Genomic DNA, 20,549 nt, shown 5'->3' with positions numbered 1-20,549 from the left:
CCCTTCCCGGCGTCCCTAGCGACAGCGTCTCGGGGGCCTCTGGGGGCCTCGGTGCAAGATGGCGGCGGCGGCGGGGTCCGAGAGGCGCGAGCGGAGGCCTCCGGGGCGAGTGTGAGGAGGGGTCCCGGGGTCCCGGGTAGTTCCGGACCGGGGCCCCGCTGCGGAACGGACCATGCTTCGTTCTACCGGATTCTTCCGCTCCATCGACTGCCCGTACTGGGCGGGAGCTCCCGGGGGGCCTTGCCGGCGACCCTACTGCCACTTCCGGCACCGCGGAGCTCGGGCTCCGGGTGCTCCCGGCAGCGGCGGCGCGGCGTCTCCCTCAGCAGGTAAAGCCCGCACGGCCGCGCCCGGTGCCACAGCTGGGCCTGTCCGCCCATCCTGCGTGTTTCCCGTGTGCAGCCCGGCCGCACCCCCTCACGTTGCTGTCCCTTTCCTAGTCGCCGTCGCGATGCTGTGCAAGTGTCTAGGCCTCTCTGATCGCTAAGACGTGAAGCGGGGCTGGACAGGGAGACACAGTGCAGGCGCATCGCCAGGCTGGGGGACGTGGTGCAAGGGGTGCACCACCGGTCCCCACCTTGTTCCGTACGAGGGGTCATTCTCTGCTCTCATCGCGCCCTCGACCCTGGGCGCTTGTGACACACCTTGTTTATGAATGCTCCATTTTCCTCGGGCGAGGTTCCCGCTGTCTCCAGTAGTTGGATGCACAAGGCTCTGGGGGCACCTGCTGTTCGTCGAGCCGAAAACCCGCTTGGCTTAGACGGGTGTAGACTTTGAGCGTGGCAGGGAGCGTGTTTAGTGTGGTGGCACTGTTGAAGGCCTCGAGGACCCGCCGGTGTGTAGGAGGTATTGTATTAGAAAAGAGAAGTTGGGAGGAATTAGGATTTGGTCAGCCGTCTTTTGTTTATTTTTAGCGTGTAGGCCGAGCTAGTTTGGAACCCAGGAGCGTCAAGCTTCAACCTACCTGGTTCTGGGAAGACCCTAACGCAACCCAGGAAGAACTCGATTGCATTAAAGAAGACATGTAGGGGCTGGATAGATGGCTCAGAAATAAGAGCACTAGCTGCTTTGGGCTGGGCATGGTGGTTCACACCTTTAATCCCAGTACTCAGGAGGCAGCTCCAGACCTCTGAGTTTGAGGTCAGCCTCTTCTGCATATGAGGCCTTGTTCCAGAAAAGCCATAGGCAGTGAGACCCTGTCTGGGGCTGGGACACACTTGCTACTGTTGCAGAATCTCCGGGTTGGCTGTTTTGTAACCCTAGTTCCAGGCGGCCTGACTCATTCTGGCTTCTGGACACCAGACCTGTATGGTGCAAGTGCATACATGCAGACAGAGCTCTCATATGCATCAAGCTAAAAAAAACAAAACAAAACTTTAAAAAGTGGTATTGCACCCAGGCACCGGGGTGCACACCTTTAATTCCAGCACTTGGCAGGCGGAGGCAAGTGAATCTCTTTGAGTTCAAGGCCAGCCTGGTTACATATGTGGCCTTCTCCAAAAAAGAGGCAGACATTTGGAGGAAAAGGCTGGGGGGAGGAGGGGGTTGTCGAATAGAGTACCGCTTAAACCTCCCTGATCCCTGTTTCTTAGGAGTGACTCTCGAGTGTGTGTATGGTGTAGTTTAGGCTGGCCTGTGTAGCAGCCAAGGATGACCTTGAGTTTCCAGTTCTCTTGCTGACATGACAGTTGTGTTGATGCAGCACTGGGGATGGCATGCCTCTGCACCAGAGGTGAGCATCACCACCGACTTCATTCCTCAGTCCCCAGGCTAACTTCAGATACCACTCTCTCAATCTGGTTTCAAAAATAAACTTTTATTTTAGGTACATGGGTGTTTTGTCTGTGTATATGTGTATGTATGTGTATCTATGTATGCATGCATGCATGTATGTGTGCGTTTGCCCTCGATGCCTGTCGTGCCCAAGGCAGAAGACATTGGATCCCACAGCACTAGAGTCACAGGTGTTTGTGACTTCACTCTGTGGGTGAACTTGGGTCCTCTGCGAGAGCAGCTGGTATTCTTAAGCAGTGAGGCATCTCTTTAATCCGTGCTAGTTTGATTTTCTTACGAGAGTTCATCGTGTAGCCCAGGCTGGCCCTGAACATGAGGTACTCTGCCTGCCTCTGCCTTCTGAGTGTTGGGGGCCCAGGCATGAGCTGCCACATTACCTGTTGTCTTTGAGTCTCTCCATCTTTATACACTGGCTTAAGACACCAGCAGGTGGCCTCGAGCAGCTCCCTAGTGGTTCGGTTCCTCACCTAGCCCCCGCTGTCCTTGGCTATGTCAGTTGTGAACTCAGCCCAGGTCCTGGGGAAGCTGCCATGGAGGAGGAAGGACAGCGCTGCAGATCTCAACCCAAGGGACTGCTGTGGGCCTGGCATCATCAGCTTCTCTGAGGCTGCAGTGCCCAGACTGGGTGACATGCAGTATCTTTTGTTGTTTCCTAAAGATTTCGTTTATGTGTGTATCTGTCATTTGTGTGGGTGTCTCTACAGAGGCCAGACAGGGCACTGAATCCCCAGAGCTGGGGTTGCAGGCAGTTGTGAGCCTTCGGCCATGAAGAGCTCAGGTTCTTGGCAGGAGTGGCCAGTGCTACTAACTACTGAGCCGTCTCTTCAGCCCCATGTTTTTTGAGACAAGGTCTCACTGGGTAGCTCTGGCTCTCCTGGATTGCCTCTGCCTCCCAAGTGGGAGCTAAAGGTTAAGCTGGGGCTAAAGGTGTAAGCAGTTCTGGACTTCAGGGACCTGATGTGGCAGATACTGTGACTTCAAACTTCTGCTCACACCCTTCAGCCCAGGGACATCTTAGATTTTTTTTTTCCAGGTTTTTTGACGCAGGGTTTCTCTGTGTAACTCTAGCTATCCAGGATTTCACCCTGTAGACTGGCCCAGCCACTGGCTTTGAACTCAGAGTTCTATCTGCCTTTGCCTCCGGAACGCTGGAATTAAAGGTTTGCGCCACCACCAAGCTGACATCCTGGCGTGTAAAGTTTGTTTGTGCGTGTGAGGATGGAGAGCAGGGTCTCCTGCTTGCCTGATGTGCTCTGTGCTGTGCCCAAGGCAGTCCCCTCCCACGCTGTTGTTCTTATGCTGTCCTGTGCCACACTCTTTCCTTGGTTTCCCAGAAGGTCATGTTTGGGGTCTGGTGCCGCCCTGTGTGTCCTGCTGTCCCCCAGGAAAAGGTGCTTCATTCCTCACGGCATCTTCTGCACCACAGTGCACCACAGTGGCCCTCTGAGGAGGCCTGGGCTTGTACTGCTCAGGGTTAGGATAACTCAAGTGGCTGGACCTCGGTGGCATCCTTTGGGCTTGCTGGAGCAGCCCTCCATGGCCTTAATGCCCACAGCAAAGCAAATCCATCTGTGGCTGCCCCAGTGCCTCAGAGCTGCAGCTGAAACTTGTGACAACTGATCCTGGAGCACCGCTGGGCAGGGGTTTTCTCAGCTGGGGAACACATGGTTGCCCTGCTGAGGCGTGAGGGAGGCAGGCTGAGGGACAAAGGACATTTGCTCTTGACATCAGTGAGGGGGGTTGGAGCTGTGGGCGTGTGGGTCAGGGGTAGGTCCTGGGTAAGAGCCCCAATGAGTGGTAGGGCTGGGCCTTGGGTATCTTTTGGGGTTCCTGGCTTGGGTTGTTTGGGCCCTCGGAGCCCAGGGTCCCAGCCGTCTCCACTCTTGCACAGCTGTCCCTGCCAACGGAGGAAGGGTGAGAGGAGCAGAAATGGGAAGTCCGCATGTCTGGGCGAGAGTTTATCCACCTCCGCCGCCATGTCTTCAGGGCCCTGGAACTTCCATTCCATCTGAGACTCCCCAGCAGTGTGGTGTGGGTGGTGGCCAGGAGAGGATACATGCACACCACACCAACCACACCACACCACACCACACCAACCACACCACACCACACACACCACACCACACCACACACCACACACACCACACACCACACCACACCACACACACCACACACCACACCACACACCACACCACACACACCAACCACACACCACACCACACCACACACACCAACCACACCAACCACACCACACACACCACACACCACACCACACACCACACCACACCACACACCACACACCACACACACCACACACCACACCACACCACACCACACCAACCACACACCACACCACACCACACACACACCACACACCACACCACACCACACCAACCACACACCACACCACACCACACCACACACACCAACCACACACCACACCACACCACACACACCAACCACACCACATAGCAGGAGTTGCTTCCACAGTCTCCTGTGGACAGTTTGTGCTGAGGGGCAAGTCCAGAGCACCAGCTGTGGAGCTCTCTGGAAGGAAGAGGGTTTAAACAGACAAGGAGGGTGCTCCTGGGGGAGAGAAGGGCCAAGAAAGTGGCTGTGGCTATGGCTAAGTTCTCTTCTGGATCCGAGCCTAGTTCCCATCGATATGCTTGGACAGCAAGGGTCAGAGGGGCCATGCACTGCTGGCCTCTTCCCACCAACTTTGCCACCCACACATGGGACCCATTGTCCTGTTAGACCAGGTTGGTACACTGCCTGGGGAAGCTTCAGGGTGGCTTTCCTTTTCGGAGAAGCCTGGGACAGAGGGGACTCTACCAGCCACTGGCAACCTATACTCTTGCCACTTTGGCCTCCCTCCCAGGGAAAGGCCAACGTCTAGGAAGTGCCAGCAGGGGGTGCTGCAGGCCACAGTGTCTCCCAAGGAGGGCCCGGGATAGTCAGCACTGTGGGTGTAGGAGCCATCTGTGCATTGAAAGGTGAGGCGCGGGGCCTGGGCTTCCTCTAAAAGACAGTAGTACGCCCAGTTGGACAGGTGGTGTTGGGTGTCTGGCAGCAGCCTTCTTGTCCTCTCTTCCAGGCCAGCACCACCAGCCAGGGGCATCAGGGCCACACCACTTGGCCACCTTGCTAGTGGTGGCCGCTGCCTCCACCAGCCCCATTGTTGCTGGGGAAGGTGGCTCGGAGGGCAGACGGTGGGGAGGGGGGTCCCAGTATAAGCAGGATAGGATTCAGGACTCCTGCTACTCAGCTGCCATGTGTGTCTTATACTGTCTTTAGAGTGCTTTTTGTGGGCTCCTGGGGAGCGCACAAAAGTTGCCAAGCCATCCATCCTGTATCTGTCCCACATCTGCTCCTCCTGGCCATGGCTCCTCTGTCTTCATTATGGCTACTTTGGCTGTTGCGGGTTCACCCAGGCACTGCTGCTTTTTGAGGCCTGACTCTGTGGCCTCTCTGTCCCGGGGGTGCCATATAATACATAGGGACACAGGATTTCAAGTGACTGCTGGTGCAGGGACTTTGTGGTTGACATTCTATCCAAGGACACCCAACCACAGAGGCGCAGGTGCCCCAGGGCAGGTCGATAGCCTGTTAGACCTGTGGGATGGGGTTGAGGGGTGGAAGCTACTCTGGCTGAGTCCTGAAGTGTGGCCTCCTGCAGGGACTCCCTCCGAGGACCGTGGCCATCAGGAGCCACATGGGAGAGAGTCAGGGCAGGCTCTACTACTTGCGGGTGCTGGTCCCTGGGTACTACCGTGCTCCGCTGTTCTCTGGAAGGAGCCGCTCTGAGGACGGGGTGCTGGGGGTGGAAGCTGGCCCCCGAGCCCTGCTTCACTTGGCCAGAGACTCTGGCAGTGGTCTGGGCAAGTGCCCCTAGGCTCTCTGGAAGTCTTTCTGGCCATTCTGACCTCAGAATACCCCTGTGGGGCTCTGGAAAGAAGGACAGGTGTGCACGCTGGCTCCGCTTCTGGGATAGAGTAGCTGGGAGTTGAGAGGCAGGTCCTTGTCAGGTAGCTCCTGAACTGGGTTTTGAAGGGTCAGTACGAGTTTGTCCAGGGGCTGGACACTGGCTTGAAACCCAGCCTTCTAGAAAGGCTGGGGTGCCTCTGAAATGCCGCTAGTTGGTGTGGGTGAGTGACTTGTGGAGAAGATTGGAGACTCAGCCCCACACCCAAGCTTTCCTGCCAACAGGGTTCCTGCAGCGGCAGCAAGCCTCTCCACTCTCTGGCAACCCATGAGTCCATGTTGAAGGTGATGAGGGCTGGTGGTCCTGGGTCTGCCTATGGAGCTGTGGGAGGTGGGCCATGGGGCAGCTGCTCTCAGACCTGGGTGGGCAACAGGAGGTCCTTGGGGACTCTTCATAGTTCTGAGCAGAAACGTCATGTGGAGTGGGGGGTCGCATTTGCCCTCTAAAAACCGCACATTACCCCACCAGCCTGTGTCAAGTGATAAAAGGACTGTGTTCACACCATCCTGGCCTGCATGCTCTTCCTCTGAAGATGCAGTGCCTCCAGTCCCTGAGTGCCGCCCGAGGAGCCATCTCAGGGGCTGCTTTGGCCAGGGAGACATCCATATTGGGTTCCTGCTGATGTCAGGCTGGAACAGGACAGAGGAGACCTGGCTATCTCCACTGGGAGCCAGTTAGGAAGGCTGGACAGGGCCTTGTCGAGGATTTTCTGTTGGGCTGCAAAGCGCTTCACAATGTTGTGGTGCGTGGGAAAGGAAGGCCCACTTGCAGCCTTGCCGTGGGGGCATGTTAGCATGTGGGCCTCTGACTGGCGGATACCATGGACCCTCTCCTGTCCCGACCTCACACAGCCTAGTACCTGAGGCATGCAGGGGCTGAGGCATGCATCCTGCTTAGTGGCCCCACAGGCCTGGAAGCCCTTGCCATCCTACAGGGCTGGCCTTGTGGAAGGGGAAGGCTTTGGAGGATGACCTGGGGTACAGAGATCCTGGCCTTATCCTTAACAAGCCTCCTAGGGTAAGAGTTCTGCTTAGTTGTACTGAGGCTGAGGAGCACTTCTAGGCTCAGCACCATGTTCTGTGGCCAGGCCTTATAGTTGTGTGCAGCCTCCCATGGCTCTCTGGTGACATGCTGCCAGTGTGTGTGCTCTTCTGTGCACGAGTCTCCTGAGGTACCCTAGGAGCTTGATTCTGCTTGGACAGCCTCATCTGTCCAATGGTGCTGAGCTGAGGGCATGTCAGTGTCTGGGTCCCAGTGTGGAGTAGACAGGGCCAGCCTAGGAAAGATGGGTTGCAGTCCTCTGTGGAGACCTTGGGCTGTGTGTGGCCATCCATTATGGGTCTGGCATTCAGTACTGTGCCAGTCAGAACCCATCTGAGGCAGCCCAGAGCAGCTAGTGCACCCAGAATCCCACCCCACCCCCAGCGCCCTGCATTGCCAACTGCCTGCCTCTCCTTCCCCTGTGGTGTCTGGGATGCGTCCTTCTCTGCCTCCAGGGTGGGGAGCTCTTATCAGAGCTGGAGGCTGGCCTGAGCACTCTCTTGGCCTTTATCAGTCTTTGGCCTTGAGCAGAGACCTCTGGGGCTGGCGCTGGCCAGGGGCTGACTTCCTGTTGGCAGGAGAGGCCTAGAGCAGTGCTGCCCCTGAGACTGCTGCCTCTAGCATGGCCTGTCAGAAGGCTGGCCAGCTATGTGGACAGGGCGCCCAGAAGAGCGCTGCGTGGCTGTGTCTGCTCATGCCTCCCGCAGGCAGTCCGAGCTTGCACCAGGCGCTCTGCTGCAGGTCCCTGTGCAGCCTCTCTGCAGGCGGGGGGATTTCCAGGAGCATAACTCTCGAGCACTCAGTCACCTGTGTGGCCCAGTCTTCCCTCCCCAAAGAGCACCATGTGCCCCCACATTTACACAGAAGGGCCCGCACCTTCCCTCAGAAGAGTCTTCTTTCTTTACTTGTTGAGACCATCTCATTATGAAGCCCAGGCAGGTGCAATCCTCCTGCCTTAGTCTCCCAAGTCCTGGGAGAACAGGTGTGCAAAACCACTCCTGGGGTCAGCTTTTCTCACGTGTGTGTGAGAAAAGCCTAATGACAGCAACTTAGGATTTCTTCTGGGTCAGCTGTGGCCGCAGTCCATCATAGCAGTGGCGAAGGAGGTGCGGCTGCAGGGCTGAGTGGAAGCATGGCAGCCGGGCAGGGGGCAGCTGCTCACACTGTCCACAATCAGGAAGCAGGCAAACGCTGGTGCTCACCTCTCATCTCTGAGACCCTAGCCTGTACGATGGTGCCCCCAACTGTGGGATACGTCCGCCCCTTGCACACAGTCAATGGTCACCCCTCAAAGTTAGCGGGGCCCTCCCACAGATCTGCCTTCTGGTGATTCAAAAGTTACCTGTGCCATGCTTATCCCTCATGTGCCCTGAGTCCCTGGAGTCAGTCAAGGTCCCCCAGAACCAGCAAACACCTTCACTCGGGGCCCTCAGGTTCAGGTCACCTCCTTGAGGACCAACCCTGGGCCCGTGGCCTGAGCTGCAGAGGGTGAGAACCAAGCTCCTCTTAGCTGTGTGCTCAAAGTCTGTAGACAGGTTCACACCTGTCCCTCTAGCACTTGGGAAGCCGAGGCAGGAGGATCACCATGAATTCCGGGACAGCCTGAGCTTTGTAAGACCTGTCTCAGCACTTGCCACCAAGCCATACCACCCAGTTGGATCCCAGGGACCCAAGTGGTGGAGGGAGAGAACTGACTTCCTGTTGTTCTTTGACCTCCGCTTCCAAACGCTCCAGGAAGCAAGTTACTTTCCCAACAAGGACACCAGAGGGGTGGTCTACGGGGCTTTCCATGTTTGGGTGTCTTCCCTTCCAATGCCCTCCCTTTCCCTTTCTCTCTCCCTCCTGCCCCGCCCCCTCCACTGGGATTTGGGTGTGTTAGGCAAGTTTGAGATTGTTTTGCCAGTCTCAGTTGGCCTTGAACTTCTGATCCTTCTGCCTCAGTGTCATGGCTGTTGCCTCTGATCCTTGACATGTTACTTTTTGTTTTGTTTTTTTTGAGACAGGATTTCTCTGTGTAGCACTGCCTGTCCTGGGCTCACCTTGTAGACCAGGCTGGCCTTGAACTCAGATCCACCTACCTCTACCTCCCAAGCGCTGGGATTACAGGTGTGCAACATCACACCTGGGCTGGAACCTTATTTTCTAAGAATCCAGCCCAGCCATGCCTGCTATCTCATCCTGAGTTACCCCTGCACCTGGGAGGTGGAAGCAGGAAGATCAGAAGTTCAAGGTCATCCTTAGCTGCACATCCAGGCCAGCTAGGGCTATGCCACACTGAGATCCTGCCTCAGAGAACTGATGCATCATGGCGAGTCTGTCCTAGTGTGTCCCCAAGCCCCTGCCCCTCTATTGGAGGCTCCCTGTGAGCACCCCATCTTTTGTCCTCCACATTGTAGATGGGAAGTCCCTTGTTAGTTGTCCCCTCATGTTGCATCTTTCATGAACAGAGCTTTCATTTTGGAGTGTTGGCTTCAGAGACACTGAGTGTCTGAGAATAAGAACTGAAAAGCTGAAGCTTGCCTGGCCAGCATAGGTCCTATGGCCTCAGCCTGTCTCCTGGCAGGCCTTGTCACAGCCTCTTCCCATGTCTTCCAGTCCCACTGAGCCCTGATGACCACACTGTGTTGGTCCTAGGCCCCTGATGGTGTTGGATATAGTCCTCAGCTCTGGGTTCTCAGCCACAGGTCCTGGATGTCAGTTTGAGGCGGCCATGGGGGAGCTGGCACAGGTGCGAGGCAGACTTTCTGCTCATGCTTCAGATGCCTGCTCGCTTGCAGGCCGTTGAGAAGGCCAGCAGGTCTGTAACAAGCTGCCCTCCCTGATCCTGCGGCTCGGGCTGACACCATAGGAGACCAGCGCTGGCCCCAGACCTGTGCACCCCAATTGACCGTCCCCGGCCCCCTTGGTGTCAGTGCTCGGAGAGACGATGGCAACAGCGTGCCTGGAGCCCAGCTCTCCTGCAGATGCTATATGTGATTAGGGTTCCCATACCAGAGGTGCCAGTCCCTTTGTTAAAGCTTTAGAAAAGATTTTCACTTCTAATTGTGTGTAGGAATGTGTTTGTGTGGGTGTAGTGCCATGGAGGCCAGAAATGTCACATCCCCTGGCCTGGAGTTGCTGGTTTGTAAGCCACCTGCTGTGGGGCTAGGATGTGAGCCAGGTCCTCTACAGGCTCAGTGCCAGGCCTCACCCTCTGCTCATCTACAGCCCCTCCCTCAGGTCCTCCCTGAAGAAGTGAGGCCCACGAGGTCAGGGTGCTGACTCGGGCTGAGCTATTACTCCAGAATTCACACTTGAAGAGCTAGCTAGGCTTTCTGGTGTGCGCTTTTAAGCCTGGAGGGGGCTGGTCAGTGAGAACAGCAAACATGAGCACTAGGCTGGAGACAGCATCGTAGGCCAGTCCAGAGCCTTGAACTGCAGGGTTTAATTCCTGGTGGGTCCTGTGGGTAGTGTGTCCACCTTAGTGGTCTCTAGGCCATGCCAAGAGGTCCTTGGGAACCTCTCTTTTTTACACCTCCTTTTGATATAGGATCTCCTGTTACCTAGGGTAGCTTTGAACTCACTATGTAGCGGAGACTTACCTTTAACCTCTGATCCTCCTTCCTGTACCTTCCTAGAGGTGGGAAGGTGGGCATGAGCCTGGTTTATATGGTGCTGGAGATGAAACCTGTGCATTCCCCGGCAGTGCTATACCCTCTGAGCCTCAGCCCCCCTCCCCCCCACCCCGTCCCTTCTTTGAGATAGCCACACATGCACCTAGCACAGGTCCTGACAGAGGGCAGGTGATTCCCAGCACTGCAGTGCCACAGTGGCAATGTCCTGGAGGCCCAAGCCCAGTGTGCAGTGGGTTCTAGAAGGCTGGTTCTCTTACCCTGCACATCTCTCTCAGGCAGGTCAGAGGCTATTCTGTGTTCTCTTCCCTTCCAGGGCTTGGCTATGACCCGTACAACCCAGAGCTGCCTCAGCCTCCTGTGCAGAGGGAGAATGGCACTCTGGGTCAGGGCGATGGCATGCTGGAGCTGGAGCTGGTCAACCAGGCCATCGAGGCTGTGCGTGGCGAGGTGGAGCTGGAGCAGAGGCGCTACCAGGAACTCCTGGAGACTTCCCGGGGCCACAGTGCCGGGCCTTCAGCCCTGGCACCTTGCAGCCCTGCCACGAGCATAGATGACGATGACACCTTCTCACTGGCCCTCACTTACACACCAGGTGGCCTGCTGAGCCCAGACTCTGGCTACCAGCCTACCCCACTGGCTGCTCCTGCTGAGCCAGGTCACAAGTACTCTCTGGCCCCTTCAGAGAGGGGTCAGAGCAGAGCTGGAGGAGGCGCTGGTGCCCTGGAGTATGTCCCCAAGGCTGTGGGCCAGCCCCACCGCTGTGGCCGTCCTGTACCTGGTGGCAAGTATGTGGTGGACAGCTCAAAACCATCGACAGATCTAGAGTATGACCCACTATCCAACTATTCAGCCCGGCACCTTGGCAGGGCCAGTGCTAGGGACGAGAGGGCCACCAAGCGGCCTCGTGGCTCCAGAGGTGCTGAGCCCTACACACCCGCCCTCAAGAAGCCCTGTGACCCCTTTGGTGGCTGTGAGGCCAGGTTCTCAGACTCGGAAGATGATGTGGCCAGCCCCCCGAAGGCTGATGTCAGCAGCCCCAAGGCTGGCGAGGACCCGGAGCGCAAGGCGCCTGGAAAGCCTGCCTCCAAAGAGGGCACGGAGCCCGAGGAGGGTGGCCTGCGGGGCACCAAGGAGATGGCCGTGCAGTGTGACGTGGAAGACCTCGGGCAGCCTCCCAAAGCACCAGACACAGTGTCCTTGGCCAAGCTGGCCTCCCCAGTCAGGGCCTCTCAAGATGCTGGGGTCCCCAAGGAGGGCAAAGCCAAGAAGAAGAAAAGTGGGACCCCAGCCAGCCTCAGCCACAAGGACAAGGCCCGCAAGAAAGACAAGAAGAAAGACAAAGGCTCAGCCAGGCCCCGAGGGAAGGACAAGGTGTGTGTGGACAGGAGGAAGTCGGAGGCTGGCAGCCCCCGGGGCAAGACCCAGGGGCCAGAAGGGACCAAGAAAAAGCCATCCTCTACCACCACAATGGCCAGCTCAGGGAAAGGGGTACCAATCCGCCCCTCCAGTGGGGGTCCCCAGGATTCTGGGCCCGGTCCCCATGCACCACTGGTCTGGAAAGGTGGGAGTGCAAGGAAGACACCATCGGGCAAGTTGGTGGACCGCAAGGCCCACTCCCTGGACGAGAGTGCCCCGCAAGACACCCCTAAGCTCAAGAAGCGGGCCCTGAGCCATGCAGAACTGTTTGGGGATGAAAGTGAGGAGGAAGACTCAGGCCTGGGGGGAGGGGCCGGAGCACCCCGAGTCTGGCCCCCCACACTGCCCAGCCTCAGCTCAGATTCAGAGTCAGACTCGGACTCTAGCCTGGGCCTGGGTGAGACGCAGGTGTCCAAGCGTCTCAAGGCCGCACCGCCCGCATCCCCCACACCGCCCTCCCCATTGTCCTCCTCCTCCTCCTCGGGAGCCAGTCAGTGTGCAGAGGAGGATGTGGACTACTCGGCCCTGGAGAAGGAGGTGGACTTTGATGCGGACCCCATGGAAGAGTGCCTGCGGATCTTCAACGAGTCCACCAGTGTGAAGACGGAGGACAAGGGCCGGCTGGCCCGGCAGGTGAGGGCGCTGGCCTTGGCAGGCGAGGGCCCTGCGAGGGGACACTCCGTCCCGCAGCCATCTCCAGCTGACTCCAGCCTCTGCGACCCAGGCAGAAGCCGCTCCTTCAGCCCTGGCCTCTTAACTCCATTCAAAATTCAGGAACCCTCGGTGGCCGCCTGCTGCCCCCCTGCACCCTGCCCAGAACAAGGACGCTGGCTTTCCACCCACCCAGCCGGCTCCCCGAGGCAGCTTCCGACTGACCGTTCAGACTGACCGGCAAAGGGGTACCGGGCCCTCCCGCCCCACGCCTGCCTTACACCACCTCCTGTCCCCAGCTCCTTGGCCTGTCTTGCCCCTCTGCCTCTACCCCAGCTCTCTTGCTCCTTTTCTGGCCCCTAACCCCTCTCTCCTCTCTCCCTTGCTTGTCTGGCTCACTCTAGCCTTGACCCATCTGCGTGTCCCTTCTTCTGATGTCTCCATGCTGGCCACCAGAGGGAGCTCACCCTGAACAAACAAAGATGGACTTGGCCAGTTCCCTCCAGCACTGGGCCTGCGGGATGCCCTTGACTGGCACTCCGTATCTGAGCCATTATCCTGGGCTGGGTGTGGGGGCAGCAGCAGGGGCCATGCCCACTTGTCCTCCTGTCCACAGAAGGCCTGGGAGGCAGATGCTAGGGCTAGGCCTTGGGCCGCAGGGTGCTGATCCTGGGGAGGACGCTCACTTGCAGGACCGCCTGAGGTCTGGCGGTGTCACGGCCGGGTGGGAAGGTAGGGCTGTGCCCCAAGGAGGCACCCCAAGTGAGGAGTGCACGTGTCTTTTCAGCCCCCCAAGGAGAAGGCCGAGGAAAAGACGCGTGCTGCCCTGACCACTCTGTTCCCAGGGCAGAAGAGGAGGGTCTCGCACCTCTGCAAGCCAGGCAAGGAGGTAAGACTCAGATCTGGGGAGACAGGGTGGGCAGCTGGAGGCCTGACGCCACGGTCCGGCTCCCGGGAGCCCCACTGCTGGCCTTGGTAAGTGCCTGCTGTCCAGTGCTTCGTGAGCCGAAGAAGTGAGGATGCTGGGAGAGGCCTGTGCAGGGCTGTGATGACAAGCTTAGGCCCACGCAAATGTCCCAGGTGGCGGGGCTTGGAGCCCCAGCTGCAATCTCCAAGGAAAGTTTCATCTTGGAGGAGATTTGGGTACAGACGGGTCACAAGCCCCAAAGGGAGAACTGAGGGTGGAAAGCAGGTCCCACCGCTGCCCCTACACTGCTGGACAGTGGGAACATGGTAATGGGGCTTCGGAAGCCGAGGGAGGTTGGGATTGGGAAGCCCTCCTCACCCTGGAGCCCTGCAGCCTCTACCAGCTCAGGCCTCGTCACTCCATTTGCCTTGAGTGCTCTGCACTCAGAGCCGGGCTCCAGGACCTGTGATCTTTCAGGCAGAGGCCCCAAAGAGGGCTCCCGTGGCGCCCCCAGTGCGACCCCCGACTGCCCAGGAGGTGTGCTATCGGCGAGCACAGCAGGCTCAACGGGACTCGGCCAGCTGGCTGCAGGCTGGCCCCCGGCCACCTGAGAGGCTCTCCTCCGTGCATATCTCAGCCCCTGGGGAGAAGAGGAGGATCGCTCACGTACCTAACCCCCGCCTGGCCACTGGTAAGGCCTGGCCCAACTGCCCTCTCCCACTTCCCACCCCCACTCCCCGCAAGTGCACTATGAAGGGAAGTAGCACCCTGAGAACTTCCTGATGCACTTGGCCTTGAGCACCCTCCCAGGACCTTGGTGACTGACTGTGAAGTAGGGCCAAGCGGCCAGGGAAGTCTGGGCAGCCGCTTCGCTCCCTCCCAGCCAGGGACTCTCGGTGGGTCTTGCCTGGGCTTACCTGGAGCAGGAAGCGGCTCTGAAGGTCAGGTGTAGAGTAGGCCTGTCTGCTCTGAGTGGTGGTCCGGCCCCTTGCTGTGCAGAGCTCCTGAGAGTGCAGCTGCCCCAGGGAGCCAGGACTTGCCTTACGTTGCCCAGGGAGGGTCTTGCCAGGTCTAGGACTGTGTCCACACACATCTTGATCTGCTTCAGTGCTCATGGTGTGCCTTGCTCACGGCCTGGGAGTTACTCATGCAGGTGTGGCCTCCCCCCGAGGGGCTTAGAGAGTACTGAGGAGCTCTCCTGACAAGTACAGCCTTGGGTTGGTTCCAGGAAGGGTGGCAGAGGCAGCCTGCTCTTGCCCCTGGAGCCCTACCCAGAGAGCGATCCCAACTAGGGACAGATGTAGTCCCTAGCGTCTCCCTCCTCACCTTTGTTGTCACTGGGCTCTGGTGGTCAGGCACCCCACACCCTTGCATGGACATGAGGGAGCAGCTCTGGCTGCCTCTGCCAGGGCGGAGACTGTATGGTTTGTGACCTCATTGCAGGGACAGGCAGGTATCCTGTCACAATGAGCAGGCTGGGGCATCCCAGGCCCTCTGGTCCTGTGCCCAGGAGCCAGGGCTACCCCTCAGACGTCAATGTCTCGGAGTTTGGGGCTGGAACATGTGGCAGAGGCCCCGACCACGCCCCACCATTCGCCAGACTGCCCAGACCGTGGCATTGCCTGAGCCGGCCTCCGCAGCCGCGTTGCCCTTCCCCACCTCCATGGACTTGCCCCAGAGCAGCTAGAGTCCCATGTCCTTCCGCAACCTGAGCCCGGTGCCCCGGCCCCCGCTGCGCTGCGAGATGCGCGTCCTTCTCACACTCAACGACCGCAGCTTCCTGGTGCTCCGCAGCTCCGTCATGGGCCTACTGTCCTCCTGCACTCATATCCCCTGTCCCCCTCCAGCCCCCACAGGTGCCAAGAGGGCGCTTCCTGCCAGCAGCAGCCAGGTGCCCCACGGCCCCGAACCTGGCAGCCAGCCACTGAAGACACGCACGTTGTCAGGAATGGCATCCAAGACAACCACCACCGCCACCCCCAAGCGCATCGCCCACAGCCCATCACTCCAGGTACCCTGTACTCCCGCCTCTTCCCTGTGCTCGCAGGGGTCTGAGGGACATGAGCTCTGCTCCTGTTGTCCCCTAGGAGGATTCTGTGTTGCCCTTATGCTGTGTTCTGTTTCCTAGCACTGAGCATAACCCAGAGCTTACACAAACCTGCCAAGGTGCTTAGGCCTGTGCCAGCCCCAGCCCCTCACCGGGCATCCTAGGCAGGCGCTGTCCCCCACTGCCGTGCCCCTTCAGCCATTCCCCCTGGAATTCATGGCTGAGCTCGTGTGATAGACAACCTATTCCTGTCTTTCCCAGAAGCCCTGTGTCCTAACGGCCTGGTCTCCTTCCTCCAGAGTCTAAAGAAGCCCGTTATCCCAAAAGAATTTGGCGGCAAGGTCCCCACTGTGGTCCGCCAGCGCTATCTCAACCTGTTCATTGAGGAGTGCCTCAAGTTCTGTTCATCCAACCAGGAGGCCATTGAGAAGGTAGGCCCTGCAGTGCACATTTATTTCCTGCACGGGGCCCAATTGGGCCCTGGCTGTCGTGGCCTTGGGGTACAGCTGGGAAGGTCCCCACTTGTCTCCCTGGCCCTCTTCTAAGCATCCTGGTCCAAAGTGCCTGCTGGTGCCACTTCCTTGTGGGTGACGGACTAGCCCTGTGTGTCCCCACATACATGGGTGCTGTGCCTGGCTCAGGCTGGTCCTGCAGCCTGCCCACTGTCATCCCGCTGTTGCTGACCCTACTGCCCATGTTCTTGGGTGCCGGGGTCTGCCAGGACCTTAGGCCAAGCACTGTCTTCCCAGGCCCTGAACGAGGAAAAGGTAGCGTATGACCGCAGTCCCAGCAAGAACATATACCTGAACGTGGCTGTGAACACCCTTAAGAAGCTGAGGGGCCTCGTCCCCAACACCGTGCCCAGCCTCAGCAGTGAGTTGGGGCAGCTGTGTGCAGAGGGTCCTGCCCAGAACTGGGTGCTCGCGGGCTACAGCAGCAGGGACGTCCCTGGTCCTCACACTCAGGCGACTGCCTGAGGTGCCCCGTGCCCCTCCCTCCTTCCTGTGTGGGGCCTCCACTAATGGCGCCCACAGCCTCTTCACAGTGAGTGGCTGAGCGCTGTGCATTAAGCCAGGGAGGGAGGGAAGGTGAAGACATTTCATTATGTCCTCTTGAGAGGCCACATTAAGCAGTCACCACAGTGACTTACTTGCTGGTGCAGCCCCTAGCCTCCATTAGCTGCTTCTCCCCACCTCAGAATCCATTAGTTATCTGCTTGAGTGGCTGCAGCGTGGCCCCTGCCTCACACCTTTCTTCAGGGGCAGCAGGCCTGTCCTGACTACCCGGAGCTCAGGTGGGAGAGCTGCTCGGCCCTGGGGTGACTTGTCCTGAGTTCCCATGCCCCCAGACAACGCCTTCCTCCCCAGCGTAGGAGGGGCACTCGTAGGCATTAGTGGGTGCTGTGCATGCAGTGGGGCGTTTGTTGGGCTGGGGACAGCGGTGCGGTGACAGTGATGACTGAGGCTGCAGCTAGCTGACCCCTCCCTGGATTTTCTGTCCGTCCTTCTAGAAGCCAGTGGCCGCAGGGTTGTCTCTCACGAGGTTGTCCTGGGGGGCAAATTGGCAGCTAAAACCAGCTTCTCACTGAGCCGCCCCAGCAGCCCTCGGGTGGAGGAGCTGAAAGGTCAGTTAGCGGCTCTGCTGGCCCATGCCTTCTCTCTGCGTCAGTCCGTCCGTCCGTCTGTCGGTCTGCCTGTCCTGCACTGTCCCTACCCTGTCCCCTATCATTGTTTCATTGTTCCTTCCCCCTCCTGTGCATCAGTGACAGCCAGTGTCTCCGCAGGGACTGCCCTGTGGGCTCTGTCCATGTGCGCCTCTAGGTATTTGTGTGCCCTTCTGGCAGCACTAACAGCCCGTCACCCCTGCAGGGACTGCCCTGTACAGCCGCCTCAAGGAGTACCTGCTCACTCAGGAGCAGCTGAAGGAGAATGGCTACCCCTTTCCCCACCCAGAGCGCCCAGGGGGCGCCGTCATCTTCACAGCCGAGGACAAGAAGCCCAAGGACCGTGAGTGTCCTTCCAGCAGGCCCTCAGCCGGGATGACTGGGTGCTTAGCTCCCTGCTGGGTTGTGGCAGACAGGTCAGGGCCGAGCCCTCGTTGTGCTCGGGCACTGGCTGCCAGCCCCTCACCCACTTGGCCTCTCTGGTTGTCCATATATCTTCACACACAGCATCCTGCAGAATTTGTTGTCGCTGTGGCACCGAGTACCTTGTGTCCTCCTCGGGCCGCTGTGTGCGCAATGAGGAGTGTTACTACCACTGGGGACGGCTGCGGCGGAATCGAGGTGAGGCTTGGCCACTGTCAGCCCTGCCCACGCCCTCCCTGGCCACGAAGGACCCTTCCCACCTCGCCCGCCTCCGTGTGAAGACCCTGGCCTTCTGTATTCTAGAGCGCAGGGTCTGCTTGTGTCACTCCTGCACTGTCCCCGAGGGTGGGGTCCTTCCCCAGGCCTGCATCAGCCGCCGGCCCAGATCCTGTCCTTAGCTCCTTGCCCCTGACCGGGTGGGTAGGGTCTCCTGGCAGGTGCCGTGAGCCCCGCTGCTCTGTCTCTCTCGCCAGTGGCTGGGGGCTGGGAGACCCAGTACATGTGCTGCTCAGCTGCGGTCGGCTCTGTGGGCTGTCAGGTCGCCAAGGTAAGTCCTGCTGTGTGCCACCCTGCTCTGGCTTCCGACTCGGTCACTGTGCCGGCTGCACTGGGGTTGAGCGCACAGTTGAGCTCTATGCTCAGCCCTGCATGTGGCCCCAGCCGCCCCACAGGCACCTGGTCCCAAGCCTAGCCAGGGCATGCGCGTCCCCCAGCGCCATGTGTGACCTGGGCTGGCCTTGCTCCTGACCTCCCTGTCCCCCAGCAACACGTGCAGGACGGCCGGAAGGAGAACCTGGAGGGCTTTGTGCGCACCTTCCAGAAGGAGCTGCCAGAAGATGCCCATGCGGGGGTCTTCGCCCTTGACTGTGAGATGGTGAGTCTGGGGTCTCGGGAACCTGGGTGCTGTGTGAGGCTGGGTACGAGGCGGGGTGAGGAAGTGAAGCTGGATTAGAGCCGGCAGGTGAGTGAGTGGCTGCCTGGGACCCAGGGCTGCCACCACCGTGTGCCAGGTTGTTGCCTGCGCTCTCAGGCCTCCGCCTGCTTGGGAAGGTTTCCTAGTTCCTAGCTGGCACCGCCCTCCGCCTTTGGTGGCTCCCCTGCTGTCCCTGACAGGGCCTGTGCAGCAGCCGTGGCCTGCCACACGGGTGTGGGCTTGGGAGGCCGGCTGCATCTGGTGCCCATCTCACGCCCTCAGTCCTACACCACGTATGGCCTGGAGCTGACCCGAGTCACAGTCGTGGACACAGACATGCAGGTCGTGTATGACACCTTTGTCAAGCCTGACAATGAAGTTGTCGACTACAACACCAGGTGTGTCCCGGCCTACCGCGGGACCCCGGCCTCGCTCCCGCCCTGCCCTGCCCGACGCCCCTCTCGAATCCGGCCCTCTGCAGGTTCTCAGGGGTGACAGAGGCCGACCTTGTGGACACGAGCATCACGCTGCGGGACGTGCAGGCCGTCTTGCTGAGCATGTTCAGCGCTGACACCATCCTCATTGGGCACAGCCTCGAGAGTGACCTGCTGGCCCTCAAGGTAGCTGCGCCTGCTGGGGCTGAGGGTGGGAAGCCCTGCCCACTGGGAAGCCCTGCCCGCCGGCTCTCCACCACCTACTTGCCTCCCTGTAGGTCATCCACAGCACAGTGGTGGACACATCTGTGCTGTTCCCGCACCGCCTGGGCCTGCCCTATAAGCGCTCCCTGCGCAACCTCATGGCCGACTACCTCAGACAGATCATCCAAGACAATGGTGAGGAGCCAGAGCCCAGGGCTGCGGTTGGGAGGTCCAGGAAGCCAGGGCCATGCTGACCATGTCTGCCCTGTAGTGGATGGGCACAGCTCCAGTGAGGACGCCAGCGCCTGTATGCACCTTGTCATCTGGAAGATCCGAGAAGACGCCAAGACCAAGCGATGACTCCCCACCCTCCACCACCGTTACCATGACGCCCCCCTCCTTTCAACCCTGGCTGCCCTCGGCCCCGATTCCTCGGCCCCGATGCCCCCAGTGCCCTCAGCCCCGATGCCCTAGGCCTCTTTTCAAACTCTGTAATAAAACATGACAGCTGACCCTGCGCCTCCCAAGCTCGGGCTACAGGTCTGGAGCAGCCCAGAGCCCGGGGCTAAGATCAACCCAGAGACTAGCCCCTCCCCTATCCTACGTGTCACCACCATCCCTCCCCAGTCCTGTTCCCGGAACCTGCTGCTGCCCAGAGCAGAGCTGGCCTGGCCCTTGTGCCCCAGTCAGTCCCCAGCCCACTGCTCCAGGCAGCGGGCCCTACCTTCTGCCCCTTTGTACATAACGCAGGCGACAGGACAGACCCTCATGGTTTGAGACAGGGCTTGTCTTTTTTTACTTTATACTGTTATTTTTATTAATTTTTAATTTAAACCTGCTGACCTGCACACCTCCTCCTCAGCTGAGGAATCCAGCCCTGGTGCCACTGGGGTCCAGGGGCTGAACCCCACATGGGCAGTCCCATGGGTCTGGATATCTGCCCTGCCTTGTGGGGTGTCTTCCAGAACTCACCCCAGTCTACCAGGACTCCCCAGCCTCAGAGCCAGCCCCCAGGCCTGGCCTTTAAGGGCCTGCGGGCTGTCATCCTGCCTCCCTCTGTGGGTAAGGACAGAATAAATGTTTGTATGAACTTTAGATTTCATAGTGTGTGGTGCTTTGGGGGCCAGGCAGGACTCTGACACACCCCCATGTGGCTGGCCCCTGTCTCAGTGACCGGGGTCAAGAAAAATGATTCCCTTGTCCCAAAACCAACTCTATCCAAGGGGCCCTGGGACCATGCCACCCTGCTCTGGGAGTCTTGTGAGAGCCCAGAGCTCTGGGTAGACTGTGCTCGCCAGCCCTCCTTGAGGGTCACAATGCTGCTGTGTCCCTGTGCAAGCTGGTGGCATGCCTTCATTCCTTTCTGCCTGTGATGAGTGAGCCCAGCTACTCAGACAAGGTCCATGGTGGAGAGAGCCCCTGCCACTTGGGTGTCCTGAGAAACAGCCTGGCCTTCA

At 59.2% G+C, this 20,549-nt stretch overlaps 1 protein-coding gene across 1 annotated transcript; it reads left to right on the top strand.

The window, feature by feature from the left end:
• The first annotated feature begins 27 nt into the window (after positions 1 to 27).
• Positions 28 to 20,187, top strand: Rexo1 (RNA exonuclease 1 homolog). The gene is made up of 16 exons (XM_021648866.2): positions 28 to 329; positions 10,748 to 12,483; positions 13,289 to 13,390; positions 13,886 to 14,099; positions 15,256 to 15,419; positions 15,755 to 15,886; positions 16,205 to 16,328; positions 16,966 to 17,079; positions 17,324 to 17,461; positions 17,626 to 17,739; positions 18,015 to 18,088; positions 18,305 to 18,415; positions 18,737 to 18,852; positions 18,936 to 19,074; positions 19,167 to 19,287; positions 19,364 to 20,187. Exons 1-16 carry the CDS (start codon positions 173 to 175, stop codon positions 19,450 to 19,452), a joined length of 3,645 nt encoding a protein of 1,214 aa, XP_021504541.1. The 5' UTR covers positions 28 to 172; the 3' UTR covers positions 19,453 to 20,187.
• Positions 20,188 to 20,549: the final 362 nt, after the last annotated feature.

The sequence above is a fragment of the Meriones unguiculatus genome, chromosome 17 (genome assembly GCF_030254825.1).
Source record: "Meriones unguiculatus strain TT.TT164.6M chromosome 17, Bangor_MerUng_6.1, whole genome shotgun sequence".
Classification (NCBI taxonomy): Eukaryota; Metazoa; Chordata; class Mammalia; order Rodentia; family Muridae; genus Meriones; species Meriones unguiculatus.
The sequence above is the reverse complement of the archived record's forward strand: the minus strand, read 5'-3'. Positions and strand labels throughout refer to the sequence as shown.

Bases quoted from the DNA above. Each gene is read 5' to 3' on its own strand.
- Rexo1 (XM_021648866.2), top strand. From the start codon at position 173: ATGCTTCGTTCTACCGGATTCTTCCGCTCCATCGACTGCCCGTACTGG. The intron at 15,420-15,754 runs GTACCCTGTACT...TCCTTCCTCCAG, and splicing joins CCCACAGCCCATCACTCCAG to AGTCTAAAGAAGCCCGTTAT. The intron at 19,288-19,363 runs GTGAGGAGCCAG...TCTGCCCTGTAG, and splicing joins ACAGATCATCCAAGACAATG to TGGATGGGCACAGCTCCAGT.